General features: G+C 39.0%; 1 protein-coding gene and 2 non-coding genes across 10 annotated transcripts; all 3 read left to right on the top strand.

Annotated features, from left to right (window-relative positions):
• The first annotated feature begins 307 nt into the window (after positions 1 to 307).
• On the top strand, positions 308 to 26,514 carry NAP1L4 (nucleosome assembly protein 1 like 4). Of its 8 annotated transcripts, none has more exons than XM_042884516.1 (17): positions 308 to 411; positions 2,080 to 2,119; positions 4,242 to 4,273; positions 5,457 to 5,518; positions 6,869 to 6,968; positions 7,772 to 7,913; positions 8,046 to 8,132; positions 9,647 to 9,772; positions 11,216 to 11,287; positions 13,391 to 13,530; positions 14,830 to 14,975; positions 16,543 to 16,565; positions 17,122 to 17,241; positions 17,539 to 17,568; positions 18,869 to 18,925; positions 20,047 to 20,084; positions 25,223 to 26,514. In XM_042884516.1, the coding sequence occupies exons 1-16, from the start codon at positions 323 to 325 to the stop codon at positions 20,050 to 20,052; spliced, it is 1,272 nt and encodes a 423-aa protein (XP_042740450.1). In that variant the 5' UTR covers positions 308 to 322; the 3' UTR covers positions 20,053 to 20,084; positions 25,223 to 26,514. The 8 variants fall into 8 exon arrangements, 7 of the variants coding, with proteins under 7 accessions (XP_042740450.1, XP_042740449.1, XP_042740451.1 ...); XM_042884517.1 differs by lacking the exon at positions 20,047 to 20,084 and adding an exon at positions 1,475 to 1,590 and having other exon boundaries at positions 325 to 411; XR_006181260.1 differs by lacking the exon at positions 20,047 to 20,084 and having other exon boundaries at positions 18,848 to 18,925; positions 25,223 to 25,238.
• LOC122187286 lies at positions 8,354 to 8,482 on the top strand. The gene has a single exon (XR_006181274.1). It is a non-coding gene; the product is annotated as a small nucleolar RNA SNORA54 (small nucleolar RNA).
• LOC122187285 lies at positions 11,664 to 11,784 on the top strand. Its single transcript, XR_006181273.1, has one exon. It is a non-coding gene; the product is annotated as a small nucleolar RNA SNORA54 (small nucleolar RNA).
• Positions 26,515 to 27,197: the final 683 nt, after the last annotated feature.

Raw genomic sequence — 27,197 nt, 5'->3', positions numbered from 1 at the left:
CGCCGGCCCGCAAGCGACGCCCGCCGCCATCTTGTCCCCCCCCCCCTCCTCCTCCGCACGCGCTCGCTGCCGCTTTAAGGTTACAACCGCGACCCCCCCTCCCCCTCCGCCATCACGCGCTCGCCCCGCGCGCCGCCAGCCCCGCGCACGCCTCTGCCAGCGCGCGCCGCCCTCCCCCCCTCCGCCTCCGCGCCTTCCCGCTGATTGGCCGAGCGCCGCTCCGTCGGATAGTCAACATGTCCCGCGTGCGGTGCGGCGGCCGTGCCGTCGCCAGCTCCAATCGGCGGCGATTTTACTGAGGGAGGCTCCCACGCTTTGGCCAATGAGAGGCGGCTTTCTTGGCGGCGGTGCAGCCCGAGTGAGCTTCAGAGGAGTCCGGTGCTGTTGGGGGGGGGGACGCGGCGCGAGCAGGTGAGGAGGCGCGCGCGGCTCCGGCATTCGGGCGGCCGGCCGGCGGGCGCGAGCCGGCCGTCGTGAGCACGGCGCGGGGGCGGGCTGCGCGTGGGGTGGCCGTTAGGGCCCGCCGCGGGGTGGGGCTCGGGCGGCGGTGGCGGCCGCCTGGCAGGGAGGGGCGGGCCCGGGCCGCTCAGGCACCATTTTAAGGCTGCCTGGGGAAGTTTGCGGCGAGGGTCGGGGTCGCCGCGAGGGTTGCGGCAGCCGTGGCCGCGAAGATGACCGCGCTCGTCCGCTCCGCGTTGCCTGGCGGCGGGCCCGGCCTTCCCCCGCCCTCCCCGGGGAGTGGGGGAGGAAGCAGGCGAGAGGCCGTGCGCCTCGCAAGCGGCTGTTGCGGCTCTCGGCCCGCAGCGCTCGGCTCCAATCAGAGCCTGCGGCGCTTCGGTCGGGCGCGGCTCTGCCGTTTGACCTCGGCCGTGATCTGCTGCCTGCTCAGCCTGCTCTGGGGGTTTGCTTTGCCCTTTGAAGGCCCCTGTTGTCCACGTTTCACCTTTTTGCTGCTCCAGCGGGTGTTTACCACATGCAATAACGTCATAGGTCGGATTTGTCTGTTACGTTCTGTAACTTATCTCTACAGGTAGGAAGGTAGAGAAGCAAGTATGTAAATTCTGCAGTGAAATCAAAGCCCCTAGGAAATATGTGTTTTTTTTTAAGTCATCTTTAAAATAATATTCCCTCATACGACTTTCAGGGTGAGCTGGAGTACTGCTAATGTTCAGGGCTCATGGATCTGGTCAGCAAGTGATTTTTTTTTCATGGTTCCTTCTCATTTAGAAGCCTCAGAGCATTATGTTTGCGGCTGCATGCAGAGCTGCTTCCCAGCAGGTCTTAAACGGAAGTCATAGCTTTCCCTTCTGATTTGTTGTAGATACAAAAGCAGTAATGTTTGTGGGTGGAAAGCTTCCTGTAAGTTCAGGAGCCCATTAGTTCCTTGCTTTATGTTCTAGCTGTGCTTAGAATGGCTTTTGCAATGAGACGTAGGCCTCTTAGTGGAGAAAATTTATTCTCTGTATGTTTTCAGGGTCTCTTGCCATTAAAGCTGCCTTCTTCGAGGTGTCACTTGTCCTTAAGATGAACTTTCACTATCTTAGACTGTTGGAGATGTATCTTGTGTATGACTGTTTCCTGCTCTTTTAGGTGACTGGTGCTGTGTGACATTTGTTGTAGACAAATTGCAGCAGCGTCTGTTGTGAGACAGGTGGTTGCTGTAGGCTCCTCCTTCCCCTAAGCTCTGCATCTGTGTTAGTTATTTGAAAATGGTTCTCTGTCCAGAAGTATGGATTTGGCCTCTAATTGGTGGTGATAATGGTTACAATAATACAATGTTCTTTTTTAAGAGTTCAGTAGTGCTATTATTTTTTTCTTCATTGTTTACACACTGTGATTGGGGGGAAAAAAAGTGAAGGCTCTGTGCTTTTTCAGTGGGATGTGCATCTCATGTTTTATCTGAAATCACCTTGCTTTGTCCTTCCCTGCTCCTGCCAACTCTTACTGAACAGTTCTATTAGAAATTCTGCAGCTGCTAAGTCATTGGTGGGCAGCTGTAATGCTACTGGGAATTACAAGCTGTTTGGGGAAAGCTTTTAATTTTTTATTCATATACTTTTTTGTTTGTTTGTTTTTCAGGACTGAAAAAAAAGCTTTGAAGAGGCAGACCGGACTTAAAGTATGTATTTGTATCAGCAAATGGTGTCTTATCAATTTTCATTTTTTGTTACTTATGTGAGTGGCCTTTGTCAGAATGTGCCTAATTGATGTCTTCCAATGGAGTTTAAGTCAACTGCAATGTAAAAGTTATGTGTATTGCAGAACCTTCATCCCACGTCTTCCAAACATGAATGATGAAGGAGTGAGAATTCTGTTTTTCCTCATCAGGGATGAGAAATTTTTCCTTGCAAGAAAAACAGCACAAATAACAGAGGAGAACATTTGTGCGTGGAATTATTTTTTTCCATTGGGCCTGTGACTGGTCCTGGGTTGGAAGAGAAGAGTCTTTAAGGCTAATTTCTAAGTAATGTGAGTCTGCATTTTTAGTTGCTTACTATTGCTGCCTCTAATAGTGACCAGGATCATGTATCTTGTTGGCTGAACTCTGGTATTAGGTCAATTTGCTCTCTTAACTTTTTAATCTTTTTTTTTTTTTTTTCCTGCCTTCTGTATGCTGTGGAAGGAAAGATTCATGTGTGCTCCTTTATTTCTTCAGCTGTAAGATAGCTGAGTTCTTTCACTTTGCTCCACAAGATGATTGCTTGTGTTGTCACTTTCTCTTGTTATGTTTAGGGCAAGAATAGGTGTTGCCAAAACACGTGTGTGGGTTGCTGACTCAGACCTAGTTAAGGAGAGAAAGGCCCTTTGTCTGTTCCTGGTCTTAATCTATGGGATATGGACAGGGGAATTTTTGGTACGTATATTAGGCAGCTTCTTTATGGAGTAGTCAAAAGAATACTTATAATCTACAGAGTATATACTTTTCAATTCAATATAAGTGCTTGTGAAAGTGTTACTTTTCTCATCTAAAGCAGGACTTAGCATTTTCCAGGTGGAGGAGTGTGCATTCTCAAGTCCTCCTAACTGCTGCTCCAATGCCATTAGCACTTGTGTTCTCCTGTGGTGTAGCAGTCTTTTAGAAGCTTGGCTAAAGATCAGCCTGCTTGGGCATATAGACAAGAAATCAGACCTCCTAAGAGGTAAATTTACTCCTAAGAACAATGAAAAATTCTTTTTATTGTTAAACCTGACCCTCATCTGTTTTCTTGAAAACTTGATAGTGTAAAATCAGCTGTACAGACTGTAGTGATTACTGGGATTTGTAACAAACTATGCTTAGAATTGGAGAAAGGGAGGTGGGGAGGAGGGAAGGAACAGGGAGAGGTGTAAACCAGAAGTAGATCTCCTGCAGTGTATGACAGCCTGGTAAAAAAAAAAAAAACATATATACCAGCAAAATAATTTAGGTAGTGTGGCCCTGGTGTCTCAGCAGGGCTCATTTGGATCTTGGGGTAGCTGTGTTAAACTTGATTTCAGCCTCTGCAAATACCAAGGTGTCAATTTCCATGGTGGTTTTTTGTTTTCTCATGTGCATTCAAGGCAAATCCTGAAGTAGGGGATTTTTTTCCTTTCTAACTACTGTCAAAAAAAACCACCAAAACACTCTTATGTGTAAATAACTTCTTCAGTATTTTGCTTCTCCTTACTTAATGTTGTCATTCTGTATATCACAGCAGAAGCAACTATGCACAAATAGTTTTGATTAGACAGACATTTTTCTGCTCAAGTGACATGAGAAAAAAGTCTTTCTGATGCTGTAGTTCATTTGAACTTTCATCATTTTCAGATCAAACATTCTAACACAGATAAAAAATTCATTACTTGCTGTGATACTGTCAAGGAATTAGAAAATAATATGCTCATTTCTTCCTTTTTGGGTTTTTATTTTTAAAAAAGAATGCAGAGCAGCTCAGGAAACTGTGCCATCTGTTTTTAGAGTTATTCCCATTTGTAATGTTTCTTCCAGTTCATATTTAACAGAATAAAAAAAAAATGTTTGAAAGGGTGGGATGAAAGCACTTGATGTATTGTTTAAAAAACCAAATCATTTAGATTGGATATTATGGAAGCTGTTCACTGCACGAGTTCATGTATGATGACTTTCCTAGCAGAACTAGCAGGAGCTGATCTATCTTGAGGTCTTAAACATTGCCCTGTTGTAATTCTTACCTTCTATGTTGAGGTAAATAAGAAAAAGGGTTCTATTAAATAATTTCTGAACTCTGTATTTCGATTTACAGGTGGATACAGGCACACAGATGGCAGATAACAGGTATGTTGGACCAATTTCTTGATGTCTGGTTACAGATGACTGTGTACTTGGTCTTGTGAGACAACTTACCTTTCTTTTTTAAACCTATGAAGAATATACTACCAAACTTGGATAGGAATAAATGGAAATATTTTTTGTAATTAGACTGCATTTCCTTACAGCAAGGTGAATATGTTTGGTGCACTGCAAGCCACGAGTGTCACCTGTTGGCTTCAGAATTGCTGTTACTGAGTTAATGTAATTAGTGCTGTCTACACTCAGGTTTTCAAGTTCATGTTGAGACTTGGTAAAAACTTGAAGAAATCACAGATCCTTCTCTGTTTTTCTCATCTGTGTGACTTCTGCTTGCAAAAGACACTTTTATTTTCTAGCTGCCATACTGTTTTTAGAACAAATAGCTGTCTTTAAGCTGGTATGAATACGTGCATGAAGCTGCTCTTTCAGAGCTTGCATTGCACCAGGATAAGCTGGCCTATCCAGCAACTAAAAAATACTCAGATGTGTAGTGTCCTTTCTCCTTTTGTGTCTGAGGTAAGACTAGTTTCAGCAATACCCAGTCTGTATTTTGCAACCTCTAAACTGGCAGAAAACATCAGGAGTGCTTGCCCACTGTTGACTCATTCTGAGCCCTCTGTTTTTGCAGTGCAGGAAGTGTGATGGAAGGCAGGAGCATCTCTTTTTGGAGTTTAAATGAACGTTTTTACTATTAATCAAAACAATTTCTTACAGAAAATCCAAAGAGCTTTGAGCACTTGTTTTAAGATTTCTTCTTACCTGTTTCTTTTCTGATGTTTTTTTTTCTTTGCCCCTTACACTAAAAAGGTGTCTCATGGTTCTTATTTTAGTAATAACATTTTCCTGTCCAGGGTGACTCAGTTACGTGTTTAAGGGCCAGTTGTTCATCAAATGAGATGAATTCTGTCAGTCAAGGTAGCTTGTGTTCTTTCAGTGTTGTTTTTGTTTGTTAATTTTTGCCTTTCTTTTGCTTCCTGTTCATCTTGGAAGAATTTATTTCATATCCAGACTTCAAATTTTGGAAAGCCTGAAGCGAAAAACATGTCTTTTCTTGTCTTTCAGTGTTAGTAAAACTTTACATAACACTGCAAATGAAGTGTACTGCTGTTCTTAAATATGAACGCTACTGCAAAGTGATGCTTACCTCATGCTATGGTTTTAATTCTAGTAAAGCAGAAGATACTGCTTCAGATTCTGTGGAGGCTGCTAAAAATGCAAGTGACAAAAAAGGTAAGAGATGCATAGTGTTAAGCAGCATTGCAAGGGTGGAGTAAAAGTTTTTGCCTTCTGTTTTGAAGCTCCTTTATCTAAATAATTGCTATTGAAAACAAAGCAATGGTTTCTAGGCTGTTTTCTTTCTGTTATTCAGACATATCCTTCCTGTTTGTTACAAAGAAGAGCAAAATAAGGGCTTCATTAATGCAACAGTAAAAATGTTTTTGCATGTAGGATTAGGATGCTTTGCTGTTGCATCAAGTAATAGACACTTGCAATAAAGCCTATACAAACTAGGTTTGATTATGCTGCTATATCAGCATAATCATTAAAGTGAACATTCCTGCTGTTACTGTGGCTCTCTGCTATCGTGTTTGTGGTGAAATGCATCTTTTTAAGAGTGTCTTGAAGCTTTTATTTCTCATTTGGAAGATCTGTTAGATAATGCTACGGTTCCATTTTCAGTAATGTAGAAAATTTGTAAGCTGATGTGGAGCAGTAGTGTATTTCACTATGTGATCATTACATTTCGCATAAACTAGCAGACATCATGGAATAGTGTAATCAAAAAATTTTAAGGTGGGGGGGAAACAACATTGTAAAACTTCACCAAGTTAGTGTGTGCTATGCAATTTGTTAATTGCTGTGTCATGTCTGCTGTGAAGAGCAGTGGGAAAGAATGGAAAGATCGGGAAAGTGAATGTCTTTGTGGTACATTTGCCACGTAAATCCATCTAGTGAGGATTTTAACTCCTAACCTGAACTGGTTTAGGTTTGATCTCTGGTTTAAAGAAACAAAAACAACAAAACCCCAGGTTATTCTGACCACTCTCTTGATTATTCTTTGGGAAGTTGCACAGGTTGTAAAAATACCTTGATAGAAAAATTAGTAATTATCAAGGAAGGCATCATAGTGCAGCATTGCTTTGTGTGTAGTTCACAAAGTTGCCATCAGACTTTCTCAGGAGTTAGACAAACTGGGAGGCATTTCCACAGATTTCTCAGAAGTAAATCTCTTTGTGTTTAGCAATTTTATGTGACTTATGTACTAGAGCTAGCACAGGGGGAGGATAGAGAAACACTGCACCTTCTTATGAGAAATCTGGAGCAGGAAATCTGCTTGCCAGTGATGTGTGCTTTTTGCCTCTCTATTTCCAAAGAGAAGGGCACGCTTACTATCATTGTCCATTCTTACCTTTCTGAAATCTGATTCTTAAGTAGTTTTGCTTGAGTTATTAGTTCACTATAGCAGTGATACTTGAGGAATGGGAAATAGTGTGTATTTTTGCTGCAAGACTCGTAGTCTGATGTAAGTGTTGTAAATGTACTCGGATTTGTTTTAAGAATGGGTTCCTGTCTTCATAGAAAAGCTGGCAGACCAGGTGATGCAGAATCCACAAGTCCTGGCAGCTCTACAGGAACGACTTGACAACACAGCACTTACCCCTTCAAGTTACATTGAAACGTAAGTACAGAGCACAACAACCTTCTTGAAAGACTGAAAACATAATAGAATGTTATTACTATATAATTAGGGTCAGAAATTTGAACAAATGACTCATTAAGTGAAATTGTTGACTTAAACCATGATTCAGTGGCCTACATATGGAAGGAAGAGCTGAGGTTTACTGTACTTGGACAAACTTCAAAACAAGTTGTTGCCTCATTAAGTAATTTCCGTAGCTTTTTTTTTTTGTGGCTTGAAAGAAATATTTTTTTCCCCCCCTCCCACCTCCCCATTCACTGTTTCTTTCATAATCTGTATTCTGTTAGGGAGTGCTGATTAGAGTTGCTGTTCAGAGTGTAATTTGAAGTTCAGGACTTACAAAGCTACTCATTTGCCTCTAGTTTGAAGCCTTTATTTTGATAGATGGGTAGGATTACACTTATATATATAAGATATATATATATATATCTTGTTTTTAGCAGAGACTCGTGCTTTTATTTCTTGACTGGGACTGGGGGACTTTTTTAATTATAAAATCTATCAATTTTTTATCTTCATATAAGCACCTAAAAGTTTGAAGTACAGTTTGTATTAGTCTGAGTCGGACTCATGAATCCAGGAAACTTTCCCTTGCAAGTGCAGTTTGGGTGGAAGAGAATCTTCTCAATATGCTTGAAAAGAGATATTGATGAAATACACATATTTGACACAAAACACTTAAAAATTACATTTAGGTATAAGCAGCCTATTTCAGAGTGAAATGTTAAATAATGCTGAGGCAACTAACTTGTAAGCTTAAATAATGATTTAATTTTTTTTAGTTTACCAAAAGCAGTGAAAAGAAGAATTGATGCCTTGAAACAACTCCAGGTGAAATGTGCCCACATAGAAGCTAAATTTTATGAAGAAGTACATGATTTAGAGAGAAAATATGCAGCACTCTATCAACCTCTTTTTGATAAGGTAAGAAAACTGTAAATATACCTTTGTTTCCTTGCAGCTGAGTCAGTTCTGTTTGCATATATGTCACTTTGCTTGTATCAGTAGCTCATCAAAGGAAAAAAGTTACATTTTTAGGTTTTTTTTTTTTTTTAGAGGAGAGAGTTTATTAATGGAGAAGCAGAACCCACAGATGCAGAGTCAGAATGGCACAGTGAAAACGAGGAAGAAGAGAAGCTAGCAGTAAGTACAAATTGGGGTAATGGACTACAGATATATCAGATGTACTCAAAATAAATCCCTGTAAACCATTTTCCTTTGAAAAATTAATATTTTGGAGGGGAAAAAAAGCTTCTATCAGTCACATGCGACTGTGATGAACATTATTTCCCATGAAGGCTTCTAAATCCACAGTTTAGCATTTTTTTTTCTAGTTTTTAACTTGAGGAAATTGTTGCTTTTGGTTGCACTGTTCGTAACCTGTTAGCAGTGTAATTCTGTTAATGGGTTCCATTCCGGTGCTACATGATAACCCCAGGATAAAGGAAGGCTGGCTGCTTGTTTGCCTGTCCCTTTTATTTTGGGGCACATAATTAACTTTAATGACCAGAAATATAAATTAGACCTACAGATGCCATGTAGTCATGAAGTGGCATGGGCTTAAATAAGGTGTGCTGGCTAGTTCATTCTTACTGTCCTCTAGAATAGAAACTATCCAGATTTACAAAAGATGATCTAGTAGGTAGGTTGCCTTCCACTTTACTGTCATTGTTTTTGGAGAAGTATACACACCACTACGTGTCTGTTTCTCTTTGTAAGAGAAGCAACCTGTTTATAATGCTGTCTGTCTTCTCCATTCTGCTAGACTTGTTTGGCATCTTTCCCATGTTCTTTTTCCCTTTGATTTCCTTTGAATAGCAAAGCAAATTGCTCTTTTTTTTTTCTAGCTGGTCTCATGAGATTTAGCGTAATGCAAAACTGAGTGTGCAGAAGCAAAAAGCTTTCTGAGGCACGAATGCATAATTGACTGGCAGTATTCTATGGAGTTACAGCTTTGGAAACGTCTAGATGGCAAGGGAGCTGCTGCTTCATCTTGGCTAGCCTGGGAAGCTGCTGTTTAGAAGAACTCGTTTGTTTGCTGCCATCTAGTGGTGCAAAAGGAGAGGTGCAGTATGATTAATTCAGACTGCAAACTTTCTCGTTTGAGAGCTGGAGAAGTTAACTGAAGTCTTTTTTTGTGTGTGACATCAGCTATGTCTATGGGACCACGATAGCTTAATAATGGAAAGTAACAATGAAAATGAATTTTGCCAAGTATTTTGCAAAATTGGGAAGGTAGGACAATTTTAAATGGCTTAGATTTTTAGATGAGTCACTGTGAACGGCACAGGAGTCTACAGGGAAGAGATAATAGAAAAACATGCTGTTCTACTTCTTTGTTAGTGGAAAGATGAACACTTTTAATTTTTTTCCTTCAGTTAGTCAAATTACTGCAACTGTCATTTGGTTATTTAGTCTTTGTACAGAAGAATTCCAGATTACTTGAAAGTAAATCTGAATTTGCTGTGTGTAAGTTTAGCTGTGCAAATGAACCTTGTGTCTCTTAACTTCATTTGCTGAGGGAAAAGGATTTGTTTTTTAAAATGTGGCTTAAATGCAGCTTTAGAGTTAGCAAATTCTTTGTACATCTACCTCTCAACGTATTGAAATCGTGATTCTTCGTGATCTTAAGTGTTTCTGTATAATTTTTTCCACAGGGAGACCTGAAAAATGTAGTGGTAATAGAAGAAAAAGCAGAAGCAGAAGAGATAAATGTCAAAGGAATTCCAGACTTCTGGTTTACTATCTTTAGGAATGTAGATATGCTAAGTGAATTAGTACAAGTAAGTTTCTCTTCTGAAAAGAGTAATTTCTGTCATATGATGAATAGCTGCTATTTTTTGTTTGCTAGCTAGTGCTTAGAAATTCGTAAAGGCCAAGTGCAAGGTGCTGCATGTGAATCAAGGTAATTTCAGGCATTAGTTACAGGCTGGAGAATGAATGGGCATGCTGAAAATTGGATGTGAGCCATCAGTGTGTGCTTGCAGCCCAGAAAGCCTTACAGTATCCTGGGCCTCATCAGGTAGCTAATATAGCTACTACTATAGCTAATAGGGCAAGGGAGATAATTCTTCCCCTCATCTGTGCACTTTTGAGACCCTACCTGCAGCATTGTGCTCAGCTCTGAGGTCTGCAGCACAGAAGAGACATGAACTGATTGGAGTGGGTCGGAGCTCTCACAGCACCTGTGATCAAAGGCTGTTAGACCTGGATAAGAGAAGGCCTCCAGGAAGACCTCTTTGCAGCTTTTCTGTACTTAAAGGGGTCTTTTCAAGAGCATGTAGTGTTAGGACAAGGAGATAATGGCTTTAAACTGAAAGAGGGTAGACTTAGATTAGATGTTAGGAAGAAGTTGTTCACTGTGAGAGTGATGAGGCACTGGAACAGTTTGCCCAAAGAACTGTGGATGGCTCATCCCTGGAAGTGTTCAAGGTTGGATTGGATGGGGCTTTGGGCAGGCTGATTTAGTGGAAGGTGTCCTTGCCTGCTGCAGAGGAATTGGACTAGATTATCTTTAAAGGTCCCTTTCAACCTAGACTACTAGGTTGTGTGATTTGTTCTGTGATTCTCTGAATGTGTGAGATGCTAAATCTTGGGGGTCTTCATAATCTCTAATACTATTCCTGAAGACACTTGAAAGGCTGGTGATGGACAAAGTGAACAGCAGACTGAAGTTGCCAAGCAGGATGTGATTTTTCTTAGAAATGGTCTTGTAATGACTTATGAAGATATGAAAATGGAAGTTCAGAGCTTACAGATGAAATGCTGTTGTAGTTAACTTAGTCCACCAAAGGATTGTTGTTTTCTTTTTCTCCTCAAGGGTACTGCTGTAGGTGTACCTGTGGATTTGCTCAGTTCATGTTAAGTATGTCCTGTGGTCCTCAAATATTAATGTAATTGCTTGTATTACTGTTAAGGATTAATTCCCTGAAGCCTAAACTTCTGTGAATCTCATCAGCAATAAATATCCTGAATGTATCATTTTCAGAAATGGTCATGAAGCCTAGCATGGTAGCTGGACACAAGGCCTTTTTGTTTGAGAGTCTTACATATCAGAATTGAAAAAAGAATTAAAAAGTCTCGATCCAAATCTGAACTTTAGCTGTGATATTTAGATCATTACAAGATTTGATTCATTCTTAAGAACAAATTGACAAGCAAACTAGATGTAAGTTTTGGTCTTTAAATATTGCCTGCTCAATAATAAATTGCTTTTGTCTTTTTAGGAATATGATGAACCAATCTTGAAACACCTACAGGATATTAAAGTTAAGTTTTCTGAACCTGGACAGCCTATGGTGAGTTTCCCACAGATGCTTCAAATGAAGACTATAGTAATGATGCAAGCAGCATTCTGAACTTTTCATTCCATCCTCTTTGGCTAGAATATGTAAGGTGTTTGTTATTTTTTCTGGGCTAGTATTTTCATGCTTTGGCTTTTAAAATTTATTCAGCTTTCATAACTTGCTTTTTTACCATAGGCCAGATGTCTTTGTTACTGTAGTTTCTACATTCTGATTGTTAGCTGGAATCTGGCTACTTTCTGCATAAATGTTGTGTCTCAAGTTCCAAGTAAACTTATTCATATGGAGGTTACATGGTTTCTTCTGCTGTGGAAGTGGATGGAGGTGAAAATGTGGTTGCTACTTGCTATATTCGACTTGCTGCCTGGTCTTGCACTGTTCGTAACCTTTTGACAGCATATTCCTGTGAATAGGTTCCATTCCAGTGCTACAACAAATCCAGTAATGGAAGGCTGACAAATTCCATGTCCCTTCTTTATTTGGAGACACTCCTAACCTCTAGATTGAAAACTTTTCCAGTTGTTTGAATGTCTTGTCTGAAATCTTAATTAAAAGTTGTGGTGACTGTGGTAACTTTGTACTGCAAAAATGTCAGATTACAGGTGTGTGACACCAATTCTGTTGTGGATTATGCTTTGCAACTGAAAGAAATAGGCAGTAGGAATTATTCAGTTTACCTGGTGCTTTCAAAGTGCTGCTTGTTACAGCCTGTGTATAAACTTTTGTCTGCAGAAAGCTTAAGTGATTTTTATTTGCTTTTATTTACACTTGTAGAAATGTATGTATATTTAGATAAGTAAAATTGGTAAGATAAATACTTTATCATGTATTTGGTCATCAGGACCCAATGCTAGCATACTCAGACCTAGGAGATGAGTATAGGTATGACTTAAATCTCCCTTTATTTTAAGCTACTGATTTGTGTATTTGAGCTTTATGAGGATAGGTTCTAATCCAGGAGAGCTGTAAAAATTCGCATTAGCTAATACGATATCAAGAGCAAAGATATTTGAATAGGGCTACTGGAGGGGTTATTTCAGCTCTTCAAATAGTAGTTGAAACTGGAAGCTTCTTACTATTGTCTCATAATTGGCAGATATGAAAAGAGATGCTGAGATTTAGTCTTGGCAAAGAAGTTTGTCTTGCCAGGACACTGTGTGCTCAGTAATGCCACCGGTTACCTATTTATGACCTCAGTGACGCTTTGTGGGATTATCTGGCTCTGAGCGTTCGTCACTGGTGTTAGATGAGCTACATTTGTGACTTCCCTTGAGCACATGCCCCAGAGAGGGATTTGCCTTACTTAAAGAACACTTCTAAATCATACCTGGGTGTTTTGACTTGCTTTAAAGTGGAAGTAAAGCTGAAATAGGCTGTGAGAAGCCAACGCGTTTGGTTCCCAGTGCCCTCCTTTCCTTAATCTGTAAGCACTTGAGTTGAGGAGGCTGCTGCTAGCAGACTTATCGCTTCTTGACCTCTGTCCTTCCAGCTTTCAAGCTTTCAATCATGTGAGGAAATTCGTGTGGTTGTAGAAAGCAGATGGTGAGGCAGAACTAAAGGGGCCTTTGGAATGTGGGTGAGGAGATGAGCCTAACATGGAGCCTTTTATTCTCCACGTAAGATGCTGAGTTTCTGCAATCAGTTTTCAGGTGCTGCATGACTGGTGCAAGCAGAAGTAACTGCTGCAGTCTGCAAACAGTTAAAGTGTGCATAACCTTAGGCTTCAGTTTATTAAGTCAGGGTTCTTCTGCAGGATTTCCTGTTTTTAAATGAACAAATACTTTGGTTCGTGGTGGAGTGCACTGTTTAAATTCAGACTCATGTGCATGCATACCTATTGTTGATGAAAAGTAAAAATTTGTTTCAGTCTTGTAAGATCATATCACTGACTGCTCAGAGCAGGTGGAAGAGCAGAGCCTGATGATGTTATTCTGAAGCCAGAGCTACCTCAGAAAAATAGCTGCATCATCCTCAGTCAGGGGATGAATAATAGATGTCTATGCTTCTGCTGTAGCTGTTTGTTTAATTATTGTTAGTTCTGCTGATTTCAAAGATAAAAATCAGTAGTAACAAAACTATAATGGAACTTTCTTCTAGTCTTTCTCATTAGAGTTCCACTTTGGGCCCAACGACTACTTTTCTAATACAGTCCTGACAAAAACCTACAAGATGAAGTCAGAGCCAGACAAGACGGATCCCTTTTCATTTGAAGGACCTGAAATAGTTGATTGTGATGGGTAAGGAAATCTTGAAATTCAACAACTAGTCAGTTTTTCAGGTTTTTTTTTTCCCCTGGACTGTGATAATAATTAATGAAGCTAAAATAAAGATTTTGCTGACTTAAAAACTAGGAGTGATGTAAGGAAGGTGATGTTAGCCTCAACATGCACAAGTATGTGTCTCTGTATTTAGTGTGTGTTTTTATTCTTGTGTCTTTCAAGTTACATAGATTATTAAGGAGGTAAGAAGCCTTTTGGTTCCAGATGACTGGATGAATTCATTTTAGTTTTATTACATACTCCTGGACTTTTGCCCATCAGCAGTTTTAATTCCAGCAGTACTTTTGAATCTGGCAGGAGGTGGTCATACATATCATCTGTTCTCTCAGCCTGGGATGTGTTGGCCACATATTTTGGTCTTGATAGTCTTGGCTGTGCATTTCCAAACAAAGTCAGGATGCAGCCTCCTTGGCTTCCTGTTGCTTTTTATTTTTGCAGGGACGTGTTTTTGTGACATTTCATTCAGGTTACTTATCAGACACATGACTTTGACCTATAGGCTGAGATGTCTTGGGGCACCTAAGGAATACTATGACATTGTGCTTTGCTTAGTTATTTTTTTTTTTACTCCTCCCATTAAGAGATCTGACTGTCACTCATTCTTTGCTGTGTATAGTTTTGAGTAAAACTATATGTGCATGGAGAATGACTGTTAACTGGGATAAGTATCAGTTTGTACAGCAGTGGAAAGGAGCTAGAAGTTTGTTCTTTCTAGCTAGCTGCATCTGACTGCCAAGTCAATCTGAGCACTGTTCTTTGGAGAGTTAAAATGTGCCTCTTGTTGGCCACAGTTCATGGTGCACTTATTTTTAGGGCAACTGGTCACTTCTTGACCTGCAATAAAGGTACACAACTTACTGTTTCCTGCTGGCCAGGATGTTGGAAGAAACATTCTTAACTGTTGAGGTGTTCTAGATTACCTGAATCACATCCTCAGTTATGAAACCCAAGTAATTAGGCCAAAGAGGTCTTAAAGCATGGGTGGTTTGGAGGACAGTGATTATTCTGAGAAAACAAAGTATTCAGCTTTTTCATTAAGGGAAATACTTTTTATATATTTATCCAGTATGTGCATTGTCTCTAGCACTGTGAAGCATCCTAAATATCTCAGTCAAGTAGATTGAGTCACCTGTGTATGTAGCTTTGACTAGGAAATTAGAATGTATTGTTACTTTGATGCTTGTTGTTTCAGTGCTTAGTTCCTTACTGATGCTGATGTCTTGTATTAAAGTGCTGTTCCCCACGTGTTGACTTTAGGTGCACTATTGACTGGAAGAAAGGAAAGAATGTTACAGTTAAAACAATCAAGAAGAAACAGAAGCACAAGGGTCGAGGCACAGTTCGGACAATTACTAAACAAGTACCTAACGATTCTTTTTTTAACTTCTTCAGCCCAATAAAGGGTAAGCCTGGAAATTAAGAATTTAGGATTCTTATGATATGCTGTGCATTTTGTAGATAAGCACAGCTTAAGTCTGCAAAATGTGTTTGTTCTGCTGTGCTGTATGCTTCTTACGGGGGGAAGATAGCAGGTCATTTTGGGTTGTTCTGTGTAATTTGACAATTAGGTGTGCTGTATAAATGGGATTTCTTGTGTGCAGAGTCTCTTGTCGAATCTCCTAAAGGAGTTGACTTCCTTTACCACAGGATGGCTCCCTGCATCAATTTGAGGCTTTTAGCTTGTGAAGAGCTCTCTTCTAATTCTGGTTGCAGTTCCAGCATTAAGGTTTCACTGAAACCTTTGTGTTAAGCATCAGAACGTTCTGCAGGTTCTTCTGTGATTATTTACAGTGATCCACGATGCTCCACATTGTACCGTCCTAATTTTCCTGTTTGATTTTAATGCTACATGTATACTTAAGTATTTAAAGCAATTTGGATATATTCTGGGAACGTGCTCTCTTTCAGGCATCTCCCACTGTATTCTTTTTCAAATTTAGATGGAAGAAGCAGATTACAAGCAGAATAGAACTGAACAAAATCAATATTAGGACCTGTGATTCGGCTGTGGGCTTTTACAAAATACCTGCCCCTTCTAAATCCCATTGCAAATCCCTGTTTGTGCAGCAATGAAACAAGTGTTAAGTATTCCCAAAGTTGGTTTATTTAGTATAGAAATATCCTTTCACTTAATTTTTTTACTTGCATGAACAGTTATGTAGGTGCTGTTTTGAGAAAGGGATAGTGATTAGTTAACCTCATGGTGATTTTGTATTGGGTTTTTAATTATGTAAAGGATATACTGTGTAGCCATGTAAGAAATATCAAAGCTATGGCATCTGTTGGTTGTTAATACTACATTTTCAACTTGAGAACAGACAGAACCAAATTATGCATTTTGCAGTAAGTTCACAGTACCTGTGGCACTTGAATGGAGAATGGAAACCTGTGGGATTTTCTGTTAGTTATAAACAAAATGATAACAAACAAAACAACAGAAGTCCTGTTCCTTAATTCTGTGCAGCCTACTTGTAACTGTGTTTTGATCATGTCTGTCCTGGTTGCAGCATCAAGCCTTTTCTCACAGTACTTTGCCAACTCCTCATGACACTTCTGCCTACTGGGGAGGATCTGAGTTTGGGGGAAAGAAGATTTATGGTGCTTTAGAAAAATAAAGCTGCTGTAATCTCAACACTTGGGCAGAAATGAGCAGTTTTGCTATTTGAGGGGGAAAATACAATCTGTGTGCATTTGTAGAAAGGTTATTTCCCATGCAGAGGTCTTTGATGTTGATGGTAGCTTTGGTGCTTCTATTATGGCATACAAGGTGCAGTTTGTGGGGTTGATTTTCAGAATGAATCTGAATTGTCTTAAAGGTATAATAGTTAGCTTTTGAAGTCATCTTTAATCACACCAGTATTTCCTGGTGGGAGAAAGTGTATTTGTACTGTATTTTGTCATGTGGAATATTGAAGAGGGCTAGACTATGCAAAAGTGCTTGTATTTACAGCCTCTTTTTTTCCTTTGCAGTATCTGGTGATGGGGAGTCATTGGTAAGTTCACACTTCTGAAATGGGTAGCATTGCTTTGCCATATCTTTGCTACGCATCTTGATATCTACTATTCAGATTCTTTAATTGAGTTTTGTTATTTTGCTTTTGCTGACGTTGAACTTCACCTTGATGAAATGAAAGATACTGTTGCCTTATTGGAGTAATTCTGTGATATTTTGCTGTTGCATGTCTTGCAGATAGAGTATGTCTGTGACTGTCACTGTTGGGAAAAGGTCATTTACTTTTCTAATCACTCAGCTGGTAACCAGCTCTTTACAATTCTGAGGCAGTCTGAACAATGTGTCAGGACCAGCAAAGTCAATGTGAGCTTTTATTTAATGGAACGTTGTTTTAGCAGTAACCTCTAAACAGACAAAGAACACTTCCAAGTGGCAGTTCTGAGAATCTGGATTTAGACTCAGTATTTTTTTAAAGAGTTAAATACTGGTGACTGGAAGGTTGATGTTGAAAGTGAAGTGATGTTTCTCAAACCCGTAATGTTTTTCTTAAAAAAAAGTGCTTGAACAAAAATATTTCACACTGGTTTGCTTTGCAGGATGAAGATTCAGAGTTCACTTTAGCTGCTGATTTTGAAATTGGGCACTTCTTCCGTGAAAGGATAGTCCCACGTGCTGTGCTTTATTTCACAGGGGAAGCTATAGAGGATGATGATAATGTATGTATGCCATCAGCATTTTGTTTATTAATCACTGTGTACATAGAAATAGTCTCTCACTTCTGTGATTTGTCTGGTATGTAGTATTATGGGAGAATAACAACAAATCTGAGGAAGTTGCTGTTACTTGGGAGTAGGAAAGAAGCATTCCATTTATTGTAAGCTCTCAATTCTTGTTTCTGGAAGAAGCTCAGCTTCAGATACTGCATTTCAATATAGTAGTAGTATATGTTACTACAGAAGTTTTTATGCAAATATTAGCAGATCTCATTAGATCTTTTTGGTTTTGTTTTTCAGTTTGAAGAAGGTGAAGAAGGTGAAGAGGAGGTGAGATGCATACTACATCTTCTATAGATAACTAATAATTTACTGTATTCCAGTTTCTGAAGCTGTGTAGGATATTCTTTCCAAAGAGTTCAGCACAAAGAGTTCAGCATTCCTGTATTGTAAGGTCTATGTATGTTTCTTGTCTTCCAAAAAAAAAAAAAAATCCAGATTTTTTTGGTATTTTGAGAGCTACTTTAGCACCAGTCAGAAATAACTAAACTGAAGCATTTTTTTGAGTGCTGCATGATAAAAGACATCTCAGCATCATCTTAAAATATCTATTATTTAAGCAGTAGTAGAACTTGTTTTACAGCTGTTAGTTGTCATAAGCCTTGAGACTTGTCATTGCTTAACACAAGGTTAAAAAGGAAGAGGAAACAACTACTTGGGTTAATGGTTTAATTTAGAGTAAGAGTTCTGTTCTGTTAAGGGCTGTGGTCCATTTACTGTGATGTTAAATGAATACAAGCATCCCGTGAAAGGTTTTGCACAAAACCAGTGAATACACTGATATATTTGACAGGTAATAATGTTTTTATTTTACTATTTGTGTGGGGTTTTTTGCTGGTTGGTTAAAGGAGCATACCTGAACGTTGTGAAGATCACCAGAGTAGGATTAATCAAAAGTGGTAACACTGGTGATCTAATGCAAGCTGACAGCCTTCAGCATGCAGTTGCTTTTCTCCTTTTGTTGTAAGTTACAATAGAGACTTCTGGGATGTTGAAGGTTAACTGTGTTGGTTGTTTTTGGTTTTTTTTTTTTTAAGCTGGATCTTGTTACAATTCTCCATGTTTTCAGTCTGTCCCAAGTGCCAGGTTAAAGTTGGGGTAGTGATACTTGGCTATAGGCATGTGTGCAGCAGCACACAAATACTGCAAAATCCTGCACAGGAATACTGAACGTAGCCACAGTGTATAAGCTCTCTGGGAGGAGGTCAAGAGAAAGAATAAACTTAGACACAAATGCTGCTTATCAGAACTGCAGAATTCCAAATAATGCATCAAATGAGATGTCAGATATTGCTAGGAGTCTGCAGCAGCTTAGGAGAAAGTTTACTGTAAGTCTCACTGGATCTTATGAATCTGTTCTAAATCTTTTTACAAGATGTTGCTTAAAGATTTCTGAGGATGCTGAATTCTTTTAACCTAGCCCAACTAGTTTTAATGTTGACAACTGAAACATCTGGCATACGATGGTAAATTCACTTGCTATTTTGTTTTTTTTTTTTTTCCTCCATTGCAAAAAGTTGCACTTTTAACCTGTTTTAATTTCTGTTAGTTTATCTCTATTTTGTCATAGGAGTTGGAGGGGGAAGAGGAGGGAGAAGAAGAGGAAGATGCAGAGAGTGATCCTAAGGTAAACAGTTCAGTGTGTTTAAGCGTTGTACAGGCCATAATTAAAAACCATAATTAAGCTTGCAGCAGTTTGTGAAAATATTAATAAATCAAGCAAAAACTCCTGGCTAGCTCCTGACTGTATTGTTTTCATCTTCCACAGTACTCAATTTCCTCTTAAGTGAAATATTTAATGTTTGGATGAATATAAATTAAGAATGATGATGATTTTTTCTGGTCTCCCAAACCTGCAACAAAAGAAAGATAACTTCTTAACTTTGTCCCTTTAGTTCTTAGTGCTACCTCTGTGTAATAAGTATCTCTCTTCCTCTAGGAAGGTCTTATTGCAAATATTTTTCTGTGGCTGAACTTCAACTTGGAGTTGGTCTGACAAGTCTCAGCTAGCTCATTTACTTATATTCTTTGTTTAGAATTATTCTTTTTGGTTCTAATGGCTGCAGGTTAGATGGCACGTGTCTGTCTGCACTCAGCTAGAAATCAAAAAGTTGGTTCCCAACTTTAAATTTGATGAGAGCTGGTTTAAAATTCAGCCAGAGGGGTAGTGCTCCTTCTGATAGGTATTTTTCAATCCTTCAGTCATATTAAAGCTGAAACTTAGCTTTAGTAAAGCTGGGACAGTGATATACTTCAATGCTTTTAGTTCTTAAAACATCAGCTTTTAATCTTTTTTTTTTTAAAAGGCACAGATGAAAAAGTGCTTGATCTTTGGATGAAAGTCTTAAAGCAGCCTAACACAGCACTCTTGTGACTTACATACATCATATTGCTAGTAAATGCTTATTGTCACCATATCAAGAATTGAACTTATTTTTCATGGACAAGAAGTCTCTATTGTGGGAAGACTGTAGGATGACAGGAATGTTCTTGCTCTGTTCTGAAGGATCAAAATGCAGTAGTGTACCTATAGCGAGAGAATTTAGACAACTGAGGAACAAAATGTGAGTTCTGAGTCAATATATATTCATGCTAAAAAAGACACAATGGAGGAAGTGTGGAATCTGGCATTCTATAGCAAGGACTTTTGAAATACCTTGGAAGGTTGTAGCTGTTACCTCCTGTATTATTTTGTACATTTCACTTTTCACTCATGCTGACAGTTCCTTTCAATTTTTTCCCATTCAGGTGTAATTTAAGTCTGTTTATCATTCATACATTTCTAGGTAAGGTGGAATTCCATTCATACCTAACTTCCAAGAGTCCCATTGTAGCCATGCAATGTAGTTTGTTTGCTAGTTTTTGTTTTGTTATTTCCTTGTATGGGTTAAAGAAAGGGGGGATTGGAAACTAGCTTTTATTAGTAACTTGGAATAATAGAAATAAATGCTTAAGAGATGAATGCCTTTAAATCATAAGTAGATTTTTCAGAATGATCTCCTTGCCTTCCTGGCACAACTTGTGTTTTGCCTTTGTATCAGACAAACTGTGTATACTAGACTGAAGATAAAAGATACTGAGACTTGTCAGACTTCATTTTTCCCTGTTTCTGATTTCATGTTGCATCTCTTTACTGTTTCTAGTGTACTTGCAAATTCTTACATATCTCCTCTGCTCTCCTTGAGAACTCTTGTAAGTCACTGACTGACTTGATATGTCCTTTCCAGCATTCATATTTTTACTGTTTGACAAATTCAGTCAGTCATTCTGAAGAGACCTTTTCTTCAGTGCTTGTGATTCCAAACAGGTTTTGTTCTCTTGCTCATTTGTCTCTTTTATTTAAAAGAAGTTTCTTCAGTTCTGTCTTGTCATCTTTCATGTATCTTCTCATGCCTCATATGCAACACTACCTGCAGCAGGTTCAGTGCTTCTTTCCTAGTACATTAGGCTTGTACGTTTCTTTTTAATTGCTTATGAGAAACTATATTCTTTCCATCTCCACTCAAGTATTGCCCTTCTTTGCCGTTGTTCAGTTCAGCTGTTATTTTTATTTACACTCTGTGCTTTTCAAGCCAGCCACACTGCCTCAGCGTATTTGCACTGTCTGTTCACCTGCTGTAGCAGAGTATCAGAGCCTCGTTTGTCATGACAGCTTATATGGCGTCCTGCTGCCATCTTGCACAGCTATTTTCCCTGACTACAGTTAAAAATTGTTAGCTGCTGGCTTTAGTTTTCCAGGTAAAAATAGAATTCTGGGTTTGCCTTTTAAGGATGGTGCCCCAATCCCGTTTTCCATTGCTGCTTATGTTCACTGTGTTAACTGGGCCTGTCTCTCCCCATCCCTTGCCCTTCTTTGCCTCTCAGTCCATCCATCCCTGCAGCTTTTCTTGTATCTAGAGTAGCTTTCATTTTCACCTACACCAAAGTAATGGTTCTTCAGTCTATTTTTGTTTTGTATCTAGTTTTTCCTCATCAGTCGTTCCCGTGTTACCTCCTTTATTGTTGTGCTTCATTTGCTAGATAAATGTCAACACTCTTCTCTTTGCTTTGTCAACTCTTTGTCCTTCCTCCCTCACAATCCTGTCAGATTTAAGTACATTTGAGGTGTTCAGTTAGGACCAGGTCAGTATCATCTGTTACACAAAGGACTTACTCTCTGCTATGTTTTAAGTTGTGGCTTTGGAAGACTGAGTAGTCATATAAGTGGAAGTAGCTTCAAAAGATATTTTGACTAGTGTATTATCTTGATAAGCTGCATTATTCTGTGTGCTTGCATGCCCTGTTCCTTTAACTGCCTTTATTTAACATTACTGACTCTGTGCTTGAATAGAGAAGTAGTTAACTGGGTAATTTAGAGCACTGGTATGATCTAAAAATCTGCTGCTGGGTACAGACCACTCATACACTGGTGCATTTTAGTCTGTCTTCTCAGAACAGCAGCAGAGGGACTTGTTCTGAAAACAAATGTGTTGCTTACCTTTGTAGCATTTTCTCTGAGGAGGAAGAAGTTCAGAACTCTCTCTTAGCTCTGGTTAGCTATGAATTTACCTACTGTGCGTGCATTTGATGTCCTGGCTTTCTTTTCAAGGACATAAAGAAAAGGAGTAAAGAGCAAAGGAGTAAAAATTAGCTCAAGGACTCCAAACTGGAGTTTATTTCATGCTAAAACAGTTGAAACTTTGAAAGGCTTTTTTTCTGCTGAGCTAGAAGATCATCAGCTTTAGTGCCTACTGTCTGTGTTGATTCCACTGTTGTTGGCAGCAAGATATGTTTGGGAGTCAGAGGAGATATTGACAAGCTGCCTGGCTGCTATAGTAGATGAAAGCTTCCATTACACCAGAATATGTAAAAGTAAGGAGAGTGAAAGCCTGATTGTTCTTTGATTCAGCTAGAATATGCCTTGCCTGATATGTTGAAGACGAATAGAAATATGGGTTGTTTTTGTTTTAAGTAATGATATCACGTGAAATAAAGATGCAGCTTGAAAGCTACATATATTAATTCACTGAGGTAAATGACATGGCTGCTTTGCTATGGAAGCAGTTGTGTAGAGAAGTCTACTACTTCAGACCTGCTTTTCTTCACTATTTCAGCCCTCAGATCCCAAAAAAAATAACTGGTGAAACTTTCTCATGAAATTCGGTGCTTGTCTTCTCTCCATAAGCAGTTAGTGCAGTTTAGCTGATATGATGGCTGATGTCTGAAGAAGTGGTCTGTACCTGGGCATGTTTCTTGTGTTGATCTCCAGATAATCAAATTCCTGAAGAATCAGAAGAAAAATGCTTGGGTGCCCATTCAAGCAAAAGAGCAGTGTTATAAATAAAAGGGACAAAAGTTTTACATTGATTTGTTAGCAGAGGAGGAATAAAAACTAGTACATTTGAAAGTAGGTGGGAGTCTCACTTCAGTAGCTTATATATCTCCATTGGAACAGTTTTTCAAACTGGAATGAAAGGCTCAGTAGTTGAAACTGCTGCTTACACACCATAAATAAAATGAAATATTTTAAAGATGTTAAAATTAAAAAAAAAAAAAAAAAAAAACAAAAAACACCATTCATTTAAACTGAAGTCATTGCACAAGACTTGGATAGGTAATATCTTTATGACAGTAAGAATTCTTACATGTCTGTGTAGCAGTGGTAATGAACTTCAGCACATTTAATGCTATATTTACTTTAAAATAATTCCTTCTCATCTTTGCCAGTTCTGATCTTGTTGTAGTCTTCATTGCCTGGCTTGAATTGACCAGTACTTTTAAGATACCTTGGGAAGTTAATTTAAAGACAACACGAATGGAAATCTTGCTACAGTGGGGGAAATAGAGCAGGGTTCATACAAGACTGGTAAATGGACTTTGGTAGTACCTGGCTGTCCAAATGTTATCAGCAACCTGGGCATCATGGGAAGAGCAAGCTCAAACTCATGGCTTTGCCTGTGAGAGTATGGATGCATTATTTCAGTCACAAGAGCCTGGGCCTGGATCTTCAGAGCTCCATTGCAGGCCAAAAAGGAAAGTGTTGGCTTTTGTGTGCCTGGTGGGACAGCTGTGACTTGAAGAAAGTGTGCTCATTACCTTTGCTTGTGCACCTTACTGCTTCACCCTGAGCTGACTGAGTGTGAGGCATCATGGAGCTCGTGTACTGGCTTGCTCAGCATGAGTCGTGTGGTGCTACTGAAACGGTAGAAGAATGATAATGCTGGAACGTAGATCTCAGATGCTATCTTGCTGCTTATGCCCTGCTTAAACACTTGATAAGCATTGCTAAGATAGTTTATAACGTTCCTAGCTTACAGCTGACAGCATATCTGTCAACATTTTTTCTTGAAAGTCTCTTAACAACTGGCATGTATATGAGAGCCCTTTTAAACTGTACTTTTTTTTTCTGTTTGTGAGTAATGATCAACACTGAAAGGTCCTTAAGAAGGAACTTTTGAAGTCCGTGTAATTCAGAATCTAATAACGTATCTAAATGCTTACAAAAATAAAGATGAGAATGAAGAAATTTATTAGCAATTACAAGAGTTTTGGTTGACTGTTAAAATTTGGCCAGAATGGCTGCAATGGTCAACCTAATAACAATATATAATGTTGTGTAAACATGTCTCTCTTCTTAAGAGGGATTTCATGCAGTGTTTAGTCCTGGCTCAGTGAGAATGAGTTTGTGTTACTTGGGAACCCAGGAAGATGAGAGAGTGCAAAGCTGAAGTTAGCCAGATGTGCTAACCACAAGAAAGGAGTCTGGAACATCTCTGGTGTACCTGTGTAAAAGACAAAAATTGGCTCTATTTCAGTGGTAACGTTACTGCTATAATTCAGTCAGTGAAGGGAGAAGTAGTTAGGTTTAGCACAGCAAATGGGCAAATGTCCTGAGAAGGGATCTTAGTTACACTGCTGCTTCTTCAACTCGGCAGAAATCTTAAGTTCTTTTATCTCTTGGTCACTTGATGCATAATTAACCCTTGCATGCCTACTTCTTTTGCAATGTATAAACTCCTCCAGGATAGTTAACAGGAAACACCTTGTTTTGAAGTCTGTGGTATTCAAGGTGTCATGTTTTATAGCTTTTTTTTTTTTTTTATACTAGAATTCAGAAACTTTTGGTGACTGTTATTTTGTTTATAGTAAACCATAAGAACAGTCAAGGGAGAAGCAGGCAGCACTGGAAAAAGTCTTCTGCTTCGTAAGAGCACTGATTTACTACAACAACAAAAAAAGCAAGATGTACAGTGTAAAACGTGAAGTTCTTAGCTGTTTGAGTACTTGTTCTCTTTCCCAAGTACACATTTCCTTTTGCCAGAGGGGAAATTGATTTACTCTCTAATGAAGGTGTTTCTACTTTTGCATACTCAATTAACATATGGACTTCTTGCCTGGTGTTTAACTTGTTGAATAGTTACCTGCTGGTGGTGCAGAACCCAGAAGAAACCAGCACATTAATTACAGTTTTATCACCTGAACAAAAAAGGGCAAGGCTATCAAGTAAAAACTCAGTCATGCTGCAAAATAAGCAGCTCAACTTCACTGCTTGCCTCCCTCCTCCAAGTTGGTGAGGGAGATGGCAGTTTATTGCTGAACAGTTTAATATGAACTGAAAGTCATACTGAGCCTCTGGTTGGAGAGGAATGGGAAATGATTTGCTTTCTGGTTTGTTTGAACCTTGGCCTGCTGGATGGAGTTAAGCGAATGCAAATGTAGATTAAAAAATATTAGGAAGTATTAAGCAGTTATGGGGGGGAGGGGAAAAAGAAAGTGACTGCTGTTGAGACCTTTATGATCTAACCTGAGTTTACATATAACTTTTCTTGTATGTTAATGATCTGTAGTTAGTTTAAAGCCCTCTACTCCAGTTATTTTATTCATTGAAGTGCTTTATTGCATGCTGTTTTGTTTTCTAACTTTTCTTCTTTTTCCATTTAAACAGAAAGATTCCAGCCAACCTGCTGAATGCAAACAACAGTAATAAGGAAATACCACTTCAAAGTGATATTTGAACAACATGTAACAAATATTTGGATACCTGGCCTGCAGTTCAGGATACTTCATCGCTGCAGCACAATCTTATTAACAATGCTTAAAATTAATTTGTTTTAAAATGCATGATTTTCACTAACTTTTCTTTATTGCTTAACATGTACAGTGGCAATTTCAATGCATTTGGGAAATAAGAGGTTTAAATAAAGCACACTCTACAGCCGTTGGTACACTGTAGCTTAGTATGTCAGTAGGCCTTTAGGGCCTTTTACCCTATGCATAGGGGAATAGTCCAGACTACCAAGTGAAGATTCTCCATTTTTCTTGTTAACCTTGAAAATTGTGGAGTAGCAATGTGCTGAGAAGCTAAAGTGAATGGATTACATGTATGGTAGCTGAAACAGAGCAATATGAACTTTTTGCTAGTTCCCTCCCCCCCCTTCTTTTTTTTTTTTTAATGTTTCTTGCAACCTACAAATCAAACTAGTGCTTGAGCAGCTTTAAATGTCATATTTATTATCTCAGTAAAACCAATTGAATTGAAGTAATTTTACTTCATGGAAGGGGTGTCATATTTGAGACTTAGTTGTTCATCTTACTATTTATTTATTCATGTTTGTAAGTACTTTGACAGAATTAGTGCTTTTTAATAGTTTTTAATATACTTGAAAATATTCTTCCTGTTTTGCATAAAATATGGGTACTTGTAAAACAGTTTTTTTAAATTGGTTTCAATGTAGTAGCCTAAACAGAAGAAATGAACTTACATCAGAATGACAACTCTTCTGGATGGAGATGAAAACATAAAGGCCAAACTGTTGCTGTTGATGGAATTGGGTTGCAGCCAAAGAATCAGACAAGTTCCAGTAGTCTTATCGCTTAGTGTCCAGCATGGAAAGACCTTACACTCCGAACACAGAAGCTTAATGAAATTCAATTCAATAAATCTGAAGTTTTGGTGTCTTACTTGCAACACTGAAATTATTTCATTCCACAATTTGTTTTATTTAAAGCTCTGAAGTCTTCAGAACTACTTCCTGTTGTTGTGCGGCACTTCAGGTACATGTTTCTAGTTTCAGCATCCATTGCCAACCTCTGGCAGCAATTGAATAGCAGCTGTATCAACACTGTGACCAGGCATGTAGAGTGCTCCAGCCTTACCTTACACATTTGTAACTTAATACGGTGTTTTCAATTTGTACAGAATAGATAGAATATTCTATTAAAGTTGTGAAACATTGATTTTGGTGCCCGTCTGGTCCGTAATGCTTCTAAGGCTCATTGAACTTCCCTTCTTTTTTCTGTAGTTAGTTCTGAAGTCTGTAATAAGGGCATGCCACCTCTTTGGTCTAACACACTTCTTGAATGAGTGAGCATGCAGAAAAAAGCTACAGGAAAGTAGCCTACCTAAAAACTGCATTATAGAGTTCTTCAATGTGGAGCAGAACAGATGCCTGGCATGGGGGGAGTGCAGAGGAGAAAAGCACAGGCACAAGCCTGGTGTAGCTGTATGGCTGTCAGGAACAGGAATAATTGGAGTCTGTGTGCCTGCAAGCTGCCTAATAGCAGTGTTAGTGATGTTAGGGGCATCACATAGTTATTTGACTGCTTGTCAAATATATTTATACATAAATAGAAGAAATTGAATGATACTCCTTTATGACAGCACAAGTGTACTTTCTACTACATGGTTAAAGAGGAGTGCTGCTACCTGGAGATAAACATCTGCATATTAGCACACTCATGTAATTTATGTGCATGAATCCTTAAAGGCTAGCTTTAATTTTGAGAAAACGGGAAATTCCGGAACGCAGAGAGTGAATGTGCCAGCATTCAGGAGGAGCAAATGAGATGAGTGGGTAATGAGGCTGACGAGCAAGATGGGAAAGCAGTGGGAAAGCTGAGCTGGGCTTGGTTAAAGCAGC

This window comes from Lagopus leucura, unplaced genomic scaffold, assembly GCF_019238085.1.
Source record: "Lagopus leucura isolate 7727_CA_CO unplaced genomic scaffold, USGS_WTPT01 Super-Scaffold_100044, whole genome shotgun sequence".
Lineage (NCBI taxonomy): Eukaryota > Metazoa > Chordata > Aves > Galliformes > Phasianidae > Lagopus > Lagopus leucura.
Note: the sequence above shows the minus strand (reverse complement) of the source record. Positions and strands in the feature narration are given on the sequence as shown.